The sequence below is a fragment of the Chiroxiphia lanceolata genome, chromosome 16 (genome assembly GCF_009829145.1).
Source record: "Chiroxiphia lanceolata isolate bChiLan1 chromosome 16, bChiLan1.pri, whole genome shotgun sequence".
NCBI classification, from domain to species: domain Eukaryota; kingdom Metazoa; phylum Chordata; class Aves; order Passeriformes; family Pipridae; genus Chiroxiphia; species Chiroxiphia lanceolata.
This window is the reverse complement of record NC_045652.1, coordinates 1,931,101-1,943,452: the sequence shown is the minus strand read 5'-3', so window position 1 is coordinate 1,943,452 and position 12,352 is coordinate 1,931,101. Positions and strand designations below refer to the sequence as shown.

The window sequence follows — 12,352 nt, the reverse complement described above, 5'->3', positions numbered from 1 at the left end:
TTAATTGGAGCAAGAGGAATGGTTGTAAAAAAGCAAATGATATATTAACAACATTGGACTAATGAGTTTAACCCACCCACGTGCATCCTTGGGTGGTCTCTAGCCATAAAATACTCTGTTTTTCCAAGCCCTTTATTTTGAGAGACCAAGGTAACATGCAAGTGAGAGATGTCCTTTGTGTGTTTCAGGCAGCAGAGAAGGTGTTTGTGGTGCCAAATGGATTTTACTGGCAGACAGTTGAAAGTGGTGACAAATACTTCCCTGACAGCAGTGCCATGGAGGCCTGCAGAGATAGAGACACTGAGGTAAAGAACAGCAAGCACACCACTCCTTCCTGACTTGTGGGATGATGTGGAACATTGAGAGACAATTAGGTGACCTGGAATATTTCAGTCTTGAGCTTTGGTATAAATACTGATCTTGAAGTATTTTTCACTCAGACCTAAATGTACCAGCCGAGTGTTTCATGTCATCAGTATTGATGTGCTGATTGCTCTGAGCCACAGGAGATTGAAATCTGTGTGTTGAGGAAATTGCTACCAACCAGGTGCAAATCAGTAACAGTCGACAAAATTTTGATAACCTGAAACCACTTGACTGTAAGCCAGCATACAGCACATCTTTGATTAAACTCAGGCTCAGAAAAATTCAAGGAAATTTCTGAAGGTTCTGGTACTACCTGACTTACAGTAACTCTGTGTATTGTATGAACAAGTAGGAAGTAATTCTACTTGTTTTACTCCAGGAGAAGAGAAGATTAAGGTGGCTTAAATTAGCTCATGTTCCCGTCTGTTTAGGAGTGCCCATCAAAATGTATGGGACCTACTCCTGTGTAAAGTAATTTGTTATGAGAAGAGCAGAGCAGGTCCAGCAGCAGTAACCAGAGCCAGCCAAGAGTCATGGAAACACACAATGGTTTGGGTTGGAAGGCACCTTAAAGGTGCCTCCTCCTGTTAAGGGTGGGATGTCACAATCTCATCCAGTGCCACCCCCTGCCATGGGCAGGGACACCTTCCACTAGCCCAGGTTGCTCCAAGCCCCGTCCAACCTGGCCTTGGACACTTCCAGGGATGGGGCAGCCACAGCTTCTCTGCCCAACCTGTGCCAGGGCCTCCCCACCCTCACAGGGAAGAATTTCTTCCCAATATCCCATCTAACCCTTCTCTCTGGCAGTGGGAAGCCATTCCCCCTTGTCTTGTCCCTCCATCCCTTGTCCCAAGTCCCTCTCCAGTTCTCCTGGAGCCCCTTTAGGCCCTGGAAGGGGCTCTCAGGTCTCCCTGGATCCTTCTCCAGGTGAACGCCCCCAGCTCTCCCAGCCTGGCTCCAGAGCAGAGGGGCTCCAGCCCTTGGAACAACTCCCTGGCTTCCTCTGGACTTGCTCTTTCTTGCCTTGCTGGCCTCAGAGCTGGACACAGTATCCAGGTGGAAATCCGCAGTGACAAGGCCAAGCCAGGAAATCCATGGGTTTGGACAGTGGCCAGCATTGGTGACATCCAAGACTGGGCCAGGCCCACCTCAACAAAGCTCTGCCAGAGAGAAAAGCCAAGTTCCAGGCCCCCAAAAAGAGGGGAGATGGGCACTTCCTGAGGTTCCCTGATGCTGGGTGGCTGCATTATCACAGCTGGCCCCAAGCCCAGGCAGCTAAGCTCCAGGGACTCTGAGCAGATACAGAAAATACTCCCTTCCTGGCTGCTGTGAGTACTGGGTTGATATCTGGAAAGCTTGAGCTAAACAAACATAAAGAAATAGAGCTTTTATTCCTAATTAGCCCACTTTTATATGATTTGAGTAAATTTATATCTCCATTTAGTGTGCTGGTATGAGCCTCACAATGTCTTTACGGGGGAGTAGCATTTCATTTCAAGTGTCCAGTACTGATGAATTCATTTGGCATTTGCTGCAGCTGTAAACCTTGATCTGGGCAAATCCTCGTGCTGCTCTGCATCCAGGAGAACCGTGCCCAGATTTGGGGCCAGTGCAATCAGCTTGTGTGACCTACAGCAAAACAGTCTGTTATCCACAGCACCACACCATTCCCTGTTTTAAAGCACTTCCTTTTAAAAACAATTTATTTCTCTGATGGGAAAGTAATAATAATTTGCTTCCCTTTTCCGTATAGACATTGAGAACGTGTTGGTGTGTGTCTTCCTACATGCCAGAATGGGCTGAATTGGATGAGTCTGGTAGAGTAGACTTCAAAATGTAAATTTGGGAGAGTACCAGTCATGTGTTTGCCTTTTGATCTTTTTTTTTAATGTTGATTATGTCACTTTTATAGGTATAAAGAAAAAACCAGTTATTTAATCATCTAGAAAGATGGGCAAATGGTAGTACACAGAGTTAAACAGCAGAGGTGTTGTGCTTTGGTCTCTGCCCCAGAGACCTTGCAGTTTTTTACTAGTAGGTTTACGTGACAAAAGGCACAATTATATCAACAGAAATAGATTAAATTAGAATTATCATTGATAGTTGTGATTCAGTCCAAAGCTAAGAGCCTTCTTGTGAACTGCACACAAACATAAACCAAAACCAAGCCTCTTCGTAGCTCCTGGAGTGTAGATCCACCCTGGGAACCAAAGGTGAGCAGAAGGGATGCAACTGTGAGGTTGTTGAAGGCTTGGAAGCATTTGCCTCATTTTTCCAACGTGCTCCTTCTGCTCAGGTTGCCATGGTGCTGCTGTTTGAGAGGCTCCTCCGAAGTCCCCTGGCTGCCCATCACCTGCTGCAGCTGCTGCTCAGCTCTGGCCTGGATGTCTGTGGCCTCCGCCTGCTCTATCCCCGGCAGGACGTGCTGCTCTCCAGCTCAGGTGAGCTCTGCTTTTCCTTCAGATCGTGTGATGATGCTGAAGGGAAGACAAAGATCTGTAAATCCAAGGGGAAGGGTGACGTGGTGCTGTGGGCACGGGCAGAGGGTGTCAGATTTGCTTTATAAGTCCCTATATCTTTCCCAAAAGAAATTATACAATATCTTGGGCTGTTTCTTTCCTTCTGTTCCCACTGTTGAATATCAACTATTTGAATTTTTAACCCTTGATACCTTTTTGTGTCTCAGACTTTAGTTGTTCCTTTGCAGCAAGCTCTCCCAAACTGCAGTGCTCTAAGCTCCAGGGTTAGAATCATGTGAGTTAAATATAATAATTTAGTTCCCCACTATGTTGCTGAAAGTTTTAGCTGCAGAAAATCCAGCCTTCCTCTTCCACAATTCCCCCATCTCATTGCCTCTGGGACTTCACAAGCATGGGCAAAGTACTGATCTAGTTGTCCTGTAATTGCATCGGCTGATAAAACATCAACAAAATGTCATATTGTTTAATAGAATCCCATAATAGGATCCCATCTGAGATGGGAGACCAACAAGATAAGGTAAATAAAAATGATCTGGGTCTCTGAACTCAAATCACAAAGACACCAATGTGTCAAATATTGGCATGTTACGCTCAAGTCTTTATTTTTTCCCATTTGAGAAACAGAGATGGTGAAACCTGTCTTAAAGCATTATGGAATATTATTAGTTGCTAATGCAACATAATTCCAGAGCTACAGGTGTTGCATTAGCTGCAAAGTTTAGAGATTGCCTCTGTAATATAGCCTGGCTTGTGCTTTCTTTTAAACCAGGCAGTTCTCCTGGAAGGTTTGTGTGTGACACCACCTCATACAGACAGTCTATTTCCCATGGGAAAGATATAGGCAGGCTGAGAGTGAGGGAAATGGGTTTGCTTTTCCTCTGGCAGAAGGTGAGTGAAGACCAGCTTCATCAGAGAAAATTCTCCAGTCTCCCTGCTCCCTTTTTGCATTTGGAAGCAAGAGGAGCAGACTGCCTTAGGAATGGGATTGCAGTTCTCTCGGGGCTGTGCACCTAACACATTCCTAGTGATAGCTGGAGAAATGAAGGAGGACTCCAGAAATGAATAAGGAAACCATAAAATCACCAGTCATTAGGAGCTGACAGGCAGCAGATCTGCTTCAATGCTCTATACCAGGCAGTATTATTTAAGAACATTTTGTATGAAGAGGCAATTCATTTGAGCTGAGAACCGCTGGGTGAGTTTGTAAATTAGACTTTTACCCATTTGAAAACTTGAAAATTATTATTTTAAGTACTTACAGCCAGTTGCTTCATCATCTACCTGCTCCAGAGACTTATTGTTCTGGTTTCTGATTCTTATGCAAGAAATTATGTCTTTGAATATGCTTTTAAACCTGAGGGAAGCCTTGCTGCTTTTTCTAACAGCTGCAGTAAGAACTGCAGAGAAGCCAAATTTGTTTTTTCTGGGATTACTTCCTGGACCCAGCTATACTGGGAGACATGGGAAAAGGTTTGCCAGAGACATGGGGAAGAGTTGATGCAGCTGATGTTACAGCATTGTACAAAATCTGGTTTTGACGCAAAAGGAAATAATGTAGAAAAGAAGTCTTCAAATTTCTAGTTTGTGATCCCTTTCAAAAACATCCCTTTCCACAGGACCCTCTTCTTGTCCTGTCTCTACTTCAATCCCCAGCCTTGTTTGTGATCGTGAACAACAGACTGCACAGGAACCTAAAGTGCTGAATTTGGGTTGGAAAAGACCTTAAAGACTGTCTAGTTCCAACCCCCTGCCATGGGCAGGGGCACTTCCAGTGTATCACCTGCTCTGTAATCACTAACCCAGTGCTCACACCTTTCCACAGCAAATATGAGGCAACCAACTCCTCTGTCTTTAATAGAGCACCTTCAGTAATCTCAGATTTAGCATTAGGTAAAAGTGTGGAGGTGCTGCCAGCATATGACCCACAGGGCAGGTAACCAGGTGGTTCCCCTTTTGAGGTCTGGCTATGACAGAGCACTTGAGTGGGATGAATGACCTTGGGCTGGTTGTTCCATGTTTTACTCACACGTATGTTTGTTTCCACAGAAAAGCTGCCTTCTGCCTATACCTCAGAGCTTGGCAACGTGCCACCAGTGCTGGCACTGTGTGTGAGAGGGCCTAGAGCACGTGGCACCTTGCAGGACATCGTGGGGCCATCTGACCCATGGCTGGCCAGAGTGACAGACTGTGGTTCCATCAATGCCATCTACGGCGAGAGCCGAGAGGAGCCTCTCATGTACCTGCCCTGCCTGGACAGCCACGTGCACAGGGAGCTGTGCCTCTGGTTTGGAGGAAGGACTGCTGGGATCCTGCACCTGCCTTCCAGGTGATGGTCTGATGGTCTGGAAGTGTTGTTCCCACAGGCAGTGTGTTCTTTACTCGTCAGCCTTCTGCTAAAGGTCTGGGGAACAGGAGTGCAGGGCAGAAGGAATCCATCTACTTTTGTGTTTCCAAACCAGTTATACAGTCTGCAAAAGTCCTCCTCTTTTCTGCACCAGATCACAGAATCAAAGAATATGCTGAGTTGGAAGGGACCCATCAGGATCATTGAGTCCAACTCCTGCTCCTGCACAGACACTCCAACAATCCCACCCTGTCCCTGAGAGCGTTGTCCAAATGCTCCTTGAGCTCTGTCAGCCTTGGTGCTGTGCCCACTGCCCTGGGGAGCCTGTTCAGTGCCCAACCACCCTCTGGGGGAAGAACCTCTTTCTGAGAGCCATCCTAAACCTCTCCTGACACAACTTCAGGCTGTTCCCACAGGTCCTAGGTGTGTCAAGTGTGGGACACGTGATTGCTTTCCATCCCCTGTTCCCTGGTAGCGAGGCCAGTAATTCATGCACTTGCAGCAAGATTTGGAGACTTGGTGCTGAAGAAGGAGTTCCCCTTTCCTAGGAAACCTACTCTAGCTTTGCCCTATGTCCCTCCATATTAACTGATAAGGGGCTTCAGAGGGAAAAGGTTCTTTGGAGGATGATGACAGATGTGTGTGTGAAAATGAAGGGTGGCTTATAAACCTTTAGCTGTCAGCACAAGGAATGCAATTTAGGAAGTGATGGCATAACTATAGGGTTCCAAAGAGTGCTAGGCACAAGTGAGGTTCAGGAGTCTGGAATGTTGTGCTTGGATGGGTCTGGGAATGGCTTTCAAGCATCCATTATTCCATCATGCAGCCCTGATCATCCCTGTGCTGCTGTGCAGTGCTGCAGGGAGGGGCCTGCAGCTCCCAAAGGCTCGCTTTGGCTCTCCTGGACAGAAAGGGCTTTACTGAGTGGTTTTCAATCTGAACGTTTTTAACACTGACAAAATACCTGCTGTTGACCTCACCCAGCAGAGCAGAGGGGGGTGGGGGAAAGGGGAGGACAGGGAGAAAAGCTTGAGCAGCTCTGTGAAGTGCCAGTCAGCAGACCTTGCACACCATCTGCACCCAGACTCCCTTGCACTCCTTATCAACACTCTCTTTCCCAAATCTCTCTGCAGCTTTTCCTTGATGGAGATGAGTACTTTCTATGGCACAAAACGATCTCTTCCCTTCCTGACAATCTTGCAGCTTCCCAGACAGAGGCTTAGACCTGAGGGCCCAGGGAGCACATTTAATCCTGTGTGTGAACACAGGGCTCTGCTGTGCTCAGAGGGCCCTTTCCTGCTTGTTAGGGCAGTGGAGGTGGGAAAGGGTGTGGGACACAAGTCCTGTGAGGAGCAGCTGGGGAGCTCAGCCTGGAGAAAAGGAGGCTCAGGGGGGACCTTCTCACTCTCTAAAACTCCCTGACAGGAGGGAGGAGCCGAGGGGGTGTTGGGCTCTGCTCCCAGGGAACAAGGGACAGGACAAGAGGAAACAGCCTCAAATTATGCCAGAGGAGGTTCAGGTTGGATACTGGGGAAAATTTCTTCACTGAAAGGGTGGTGAAACCCTGGCACGGCTGCCCAGGGCAGTGGTGGAGTCACTGCCCCGAAAGTATTCAAAAAGAGAGTAGATGTGGCCCTTCATAATGCAGATTAGTGGGCATGGTGATGTTCAGTTAAAGTTTGGGTTTGATGATCTTGGAGATCTTATCCAACCTTAATGATTCTGTGATTCTGTAGTATCAAACTGCAGCTCTCCTCTCCCTGGTGTCACGTCTGTGCCACAGGCCTGTGTAAGCACACGGGATGCAGCCTCTGCACTGGGGTTTTTGGCTTGTGGGCATCTCCTTTTAGCATTGCTGAACAAATGATGCTGTGGTGAAACTGCTGCAGAAAGCTCAGACAAGTCCCTGCACCTGCAGGTTCTGGACAGGTTCTCAGGATCCTGGCTGCTCCTGGGGGCAGTGTGGCACAGTGGCTGTGGCAGCAGGCTGGGGGGGAGATCAGCTGCAGTGCTGGCAGTGCTTTCTGCAGAGTGGCAAAGCTCAGCCACGTGGAACTAACCTGGTGCTGGGGAGGGATTGTGTGTCAGAGTTCAGCTCTGCTTGGCCATCAACAGCCACTCTCATCATTTTTATTTTTAAGATGGGGGAAAAAATCAATGTGGCAAGATTTTAAAATGTACTTTGATTTATTACTTGACATATGTACTATATATATTAATAATATATACTATTATCTTATACTATTATATAAATTTATTATTAATAATAATTCATATTACAGCTTTGTATATTCATTTATGTGTAAACAGATATATCATTTCTATTTATAAATTTATAATTTACATCTAAAGATTATGTATCTTATACATTTACTTTAAATATATAAATATGCATTATTATATGAATTTATTATTATACCAATTATATATATGATATATCATTATTTAGTTTATTTATTATTTGGTTTCTATTTTTATTTAGTTTGTTTGTTTGTTTATTTTTCCTCTTACAAAGATGATGAGTTCTGCTCCTGTGGTATAACTTAGTCTGGAGCGGCACTACGTTCTAAATAATACACTTGTCTTTCTCCTAACACTGGTAATTTGGTCCACTGGGAGACAGGAATACAAACTGCAGCTCAGCTGGCCCTTTGCAGATTATCCTTGCAGATGCCATGGGCTCCTGGGACTGAGCGAGCAGGATGTGTTCCAGAGAGCAAGATACATTGCAGCCAGCTCGGAAGGGCTGAGGCAGGTTTGCCTGAGCAGCCTGTGCTCACAGTCCCGGCCAAACTGTTCCCAGGCAGTCCCTGGCTTCCAAACCACACCTTCTGTTCACCCTGCCCTGATCTGGGCCTTCTGGATATGCAGGGAAGTTGCAGAGGTTTCCCTGGCACATCTCTGCCAGACTCGATCGTGCTTGTTGCCTAACATGAACCTTCCAAACTGCTTAAACTCAGGCTAAAGAACCCCATGTGAACAGCAACTATGATTTGTCTGTGGGTGGGAATAGCTCTGGTAGTGCAGCCTAACATATTTATTGATTCCCAGATTTCTTTGCCAAGCTGGCTACTTTGCATTAGCTACTTTTAATTGAACACAGAGAGCCTCGGGGGGAGTAATATAAAAATGTTCAGTCAGAGAGACCTCAATGCAGCTCATGTCAGGGACAAGGGATTGAAATGGCTTTTTCAGTAAAGCAGTTCTACCAGAGAAGCTTCTGTGACCCTGGATTTGTTGCAGAAAGTATATTTGAGTCAGAATCTGGTGTAACAGCTTTTAATATTTATCATTTTTCTGTAGCTCTCAGGGTCCTTCATCAACTGGGACAGAAGCAGATGAAGAAAAGATTGATCTCCAGAGCATGATGCTGCCTCGACATCCAGCCATGCTTGTCTCAACTACCAAAGGTCAGCGTTAGATTCATCTGGAGGTTTCTTGGTTCTTCTTCACTGACAATGTCATTTTACCCCAGCCCACCTGTCTCAGGAAATTCTGCTTCCCTGGATTGCTCAGGGCTGTGACCTGGCCAGTTCTAGAGCCAGCAATGAATTTCTAGTGGAACATTTCTCCTACGATGAAGTGGCAGAGAAGTGTTACACATCAGCCTCCTCCTGGAGGCAGCTGCTGGAGTCCTCCAGGCTGCTTAGATGTCACTGAAGGGGGGGAAAAAAGAAACAAAAAAACCAGTGCACAGGAAATCTCTGCACAGAGGGGCCTATTCATCAGAGAAATAGTGAAGGCCTAATAGAATCCTTAAATTGCTTGTTTATCTGATCAGAGATCATCTGTCTCTCCTGATGAAGAGCTGAATATAATCATCGGGGGAATTAAATGGTTAAGGCTTCATTCAGGGCAGGACTGACCACACAGTCAGAAAGGGGAGCACTGCATTAAGCTGATTCCACTCAAATACCCCTTTTTCCTTTGTAGGAGTTTTGTTCTCTTCTAAATTGCTACCTAACTAGCAGCAGGCTGTGTCCAAGGGACACCTGCCAAGGCCTTACCTGGCTAAGAAGGATCCCGTTGGTGTTGGGGTAGCTGCTGTAAAGGCCAATGTGCTGACAGACTTCTGTAGTGGGGCCTGACACAGCAGATCTGGGGTGCAAGGGATTTTTGGACAATGTTTAGAGCTTTGGTGGCTGGTTTCTGCTCCCACAGTTGATAGTTTCACAGGAATGGAACCTGAGGGGGGCAGAAGGTCAGCAGCTGTCAGGGAGAAGGTGGTAGAAGGGAGGCAGGATTGAAGTGACATAGAAAGCAAGCATGGGAAATTACATTGCCAAAGGAAAAAATCCGTGAGAAAAGGATGAGAGCATAAGCAAAAAGATGAAAGAACATAAAGAGACAGAGGGTGATGGGAGGAAAATGGAGAAGGGAGAAAGCAAAAAAACAAGTCTCAGTTTTGAAATACTCTGATACAACAGCTCATGTTAACTCAGGTACTTTGGCAGCCAGCCATTGGCTCTGTTATTTGGGATTGGGATTGATGGCAGCTGGTGGCTACTGATGGAATGAGTCACATCTTCTGCCTCCCCTTCCTTTTATGGCCATTAATGATTCACAGTTGCTGTGGGCTGCTGAGTTACACCGCACCACGTTCCATGTATATTTGGGCTCAGGAAGTCACTGTTGAGCTTCATTCCTAAGATAGCTGGATCATGGCTCTCGGAAGGGAAGCTGCAAATCTGGTCTGGGAGCAGACACTCTGTGGGGTTTTAAGGAAAGGAAACATTCACTAAATCCTTCCCTCAGGGTTCCAGCAGCTTCTCTTGGAAACAGGAATATTTACCCATGCAGAGCAGATGTACTACGTCTCCCACCAGGTAGATCTGCCCCTTCTCAATAATCCAAGTTTTAGTTACCCTAGCAGGTATTTTTGTTTATTTGGGTTTTTTATATGCAAGAAATGTTTTTTAGAACTGTTGTCAACTAGAAAGGAACCAAAATTTTACCACCCATAACCCTGTATTTTGACAGTTCCCATATAATGAACGTCTGCCTCAAAGTCAGTGGTAAAGCCAAATAGAAATTTTAGGCAAAGAAACACCCTACCTTTCCTGTCCTTAGTGCTAAACATGAGGTTTCTCTTGTTTTGGTACTCTTGCTTCGAACTACCAGTCTGAGCCTTGGTCAGATTCTTGGGAGGGTGGTTATTCATACCACAAAATCTAAAATAAAAAGAAATAGTCGCTGTCCTACCCCCCAAAACAAGCATAATTAGGACACAGAGACTGAAGTCCTCCAATCTCATATCACCTGATTAGAGCTAAGAGAAATTAATGGGGCAGTGTAGAGGAAACTCATGTAGAAGTGGCACTGAGGCTTTGTCCTCAGAGGTCACTCTTGGCAGGTTATGAGATCTGAATGTACATTGTGAGGGATAAAAAGCTGTGTTAGAGCTAGGAAGGTGTGATAATGAAGGTGATGGTAAAAACAGCCAAAATAAGATTAGAACGAAGCAAAGACCTCAGGTAGATCAGAAACTTCAAGGAAAAGTCTTGATCTTGTCTTGTAGTGCCTAAGATGGGGCTTGGACTGCTTGGGAGGTCTTGTAGTCTCTTTTTCCTGGTCTTGCCCATAGCATGTGTTGGCAGAGAGCTTGAGATTCAACTCACAAAACAGGAGTCTAAACCCCAAGGTTCTAACCCAATGGAACCTTATCTACTGGGGTGAGGGGCACAAGGAGAGCTCAAGCAGCCAGACCCAGTGGATGAGGATCAGGTAGGACAGAGCAGGCTGGTACCACTATCATGATGACCAAGGAACCTCTGAGGCCCCAGATGGTTCCAAACTGAAGAGTGAGGTGAAATCATGATCACAGGCTGGTCCAAAGCTTCAGGAGACTGTACCACAAGGCAGGTTCTGGAATGAAGATTAGAGACAGGACTAAAGGAGGGACAAGAGGAAGCAGGAGGTGGTGCTGAGCAGGACTGCAGAAGCAGCTACAGGCTGGGGCCACCAGTACCAGCAGAGAGGAATGGCCGGGGCTGCTTCATGCACTTCATAGTGGAGAAACTGTTCAAGAACAAGCTGTTCTTGTTGACTTTGGTTACTCATCGTGTGGCCAGGCTTATCAGGCCCCCAGTCCCCACAGGGGTGACACGCTGCCTGCACGTGAGCTGAGCCACATACCCCCCAGACCTGATGAGACAGGCTATCTGGAGTGTATGATTCATAAAGAAATTACTGATGATGCCATAAGCTTTTCCATCCTAGGGTGGCCCTGGCTTGCAGTCATTATGAGCTGGATATAGCAAATAAACTGTAAAACACAGTGTCACCATTTGGGATGTGCTTCAAGCTGGAACCACCCACTGTGAGAGCTGCCTTGCACTGGTACCACAGCTTCTGTGACAATAACATGCTGCTTTCCTTACCCTCTCTTTGCTGTAGGGGACATCATTTTGATGGTGTCACCTGTGGTGTCTCCTTGTGCCTATGGAAGGGTGATGTCTGTCTGCACTCGTCGGGGGTTTGTCCTGCAAGGCCTCAGGCAGCTGCAGCTCTCACCCCAGCAAGGCCTTGTGCTGAGCATGACAACAAGGCAGGTACTGGACAGAACACAGCGAGTTTTATACCCTGTTACCCCTTGGTCTGGAACTGATTATGCCAACGCTCCTCTAGTAAGTGCTCCAAGGACTCCCATTCCCTCTTTCCCAGCTATGCAGCACTCGTGTTCTCCCTGTTCCTGGGAGCGGCACTTGGGTTGCTTTCAGTGCTGGCTTTTCTCTAGTAGGAAAAATCCCACCAGGCCTTGGCCTCTCACTAGGAACAGGAGTGTAAATTCATCATTGGGCCTCCTCCTACTAAAAAAAATATGAATTTTGCCATTGATCTCAGAAAAGCAAGTAGCCCCATGAACCAAAATAACACTCTCTGATCTGCAAAGGTGTGTTCAGGAGGCAGTCTTCACTAACAGGCTGATATTTGGTGCTGTACTTCACAGTCCATTGGGGCCTTTCAGCAGGAAGTCCCCTAGTTCAATGCACTCCAAATGTGTTGCAAAAAGAGCTTTCCTGTTATCAAAACTAACTTTTTGTTTTCTTCTTTGAACCTCTTTCTAACATGGCAATGGATTTGAGTTAAAATGCAGTTGGCATTTTGACAAGTCAGCCTAAGGAAACAGCAATAATCATAAATGCAAGATTGCAGTCAAACT

The 12,352-nt window shown here is 46.2% G+C and overlaps 1 protein-coding gene across 8 annotated transcripts in view; it reads left to right on the top strand.

Moving 5' to 3' along the window:
- The window catches only part of C16H16orf71 (chromosome 16 C16orf71 homolog), a 93,066-nt gene that overhangs the window by 46,050 nt on the left and 34,664 nt on the right, over positions 1 to 12,352 (top strand). For 7 of the 8 annotated variants that reach the window (XM_032704144.1, XM_032704148.1, XM_032704149.1 and 4 more), the window contains 5 exons: positions 189 to 305; positions 2,663 to 2,807; positions 4,893 to 5,172; positions 8,494 to 8,600; positions 11,587 to 11,741. In XM_032704144.1, the coding sequence (XP_032560035.1) occupies positions 189 to 305; positions 2,663 to 2,807; positions 4,893 to 5,172; positions 8,494 to 8,600; positions 11,587 to 11,741 (804 nt within the window). The remainder of the gene's footprint in view (positions 1 to 188; positions 306 to 2,662; positions 2,808 to 4,892; positions 5,173 to 8,493; positions 8,601 to 11,586; positions 11,742 to 12,352) is intronic. The other variant, XM_032704150.1, reaches the window with a different exon arrangement.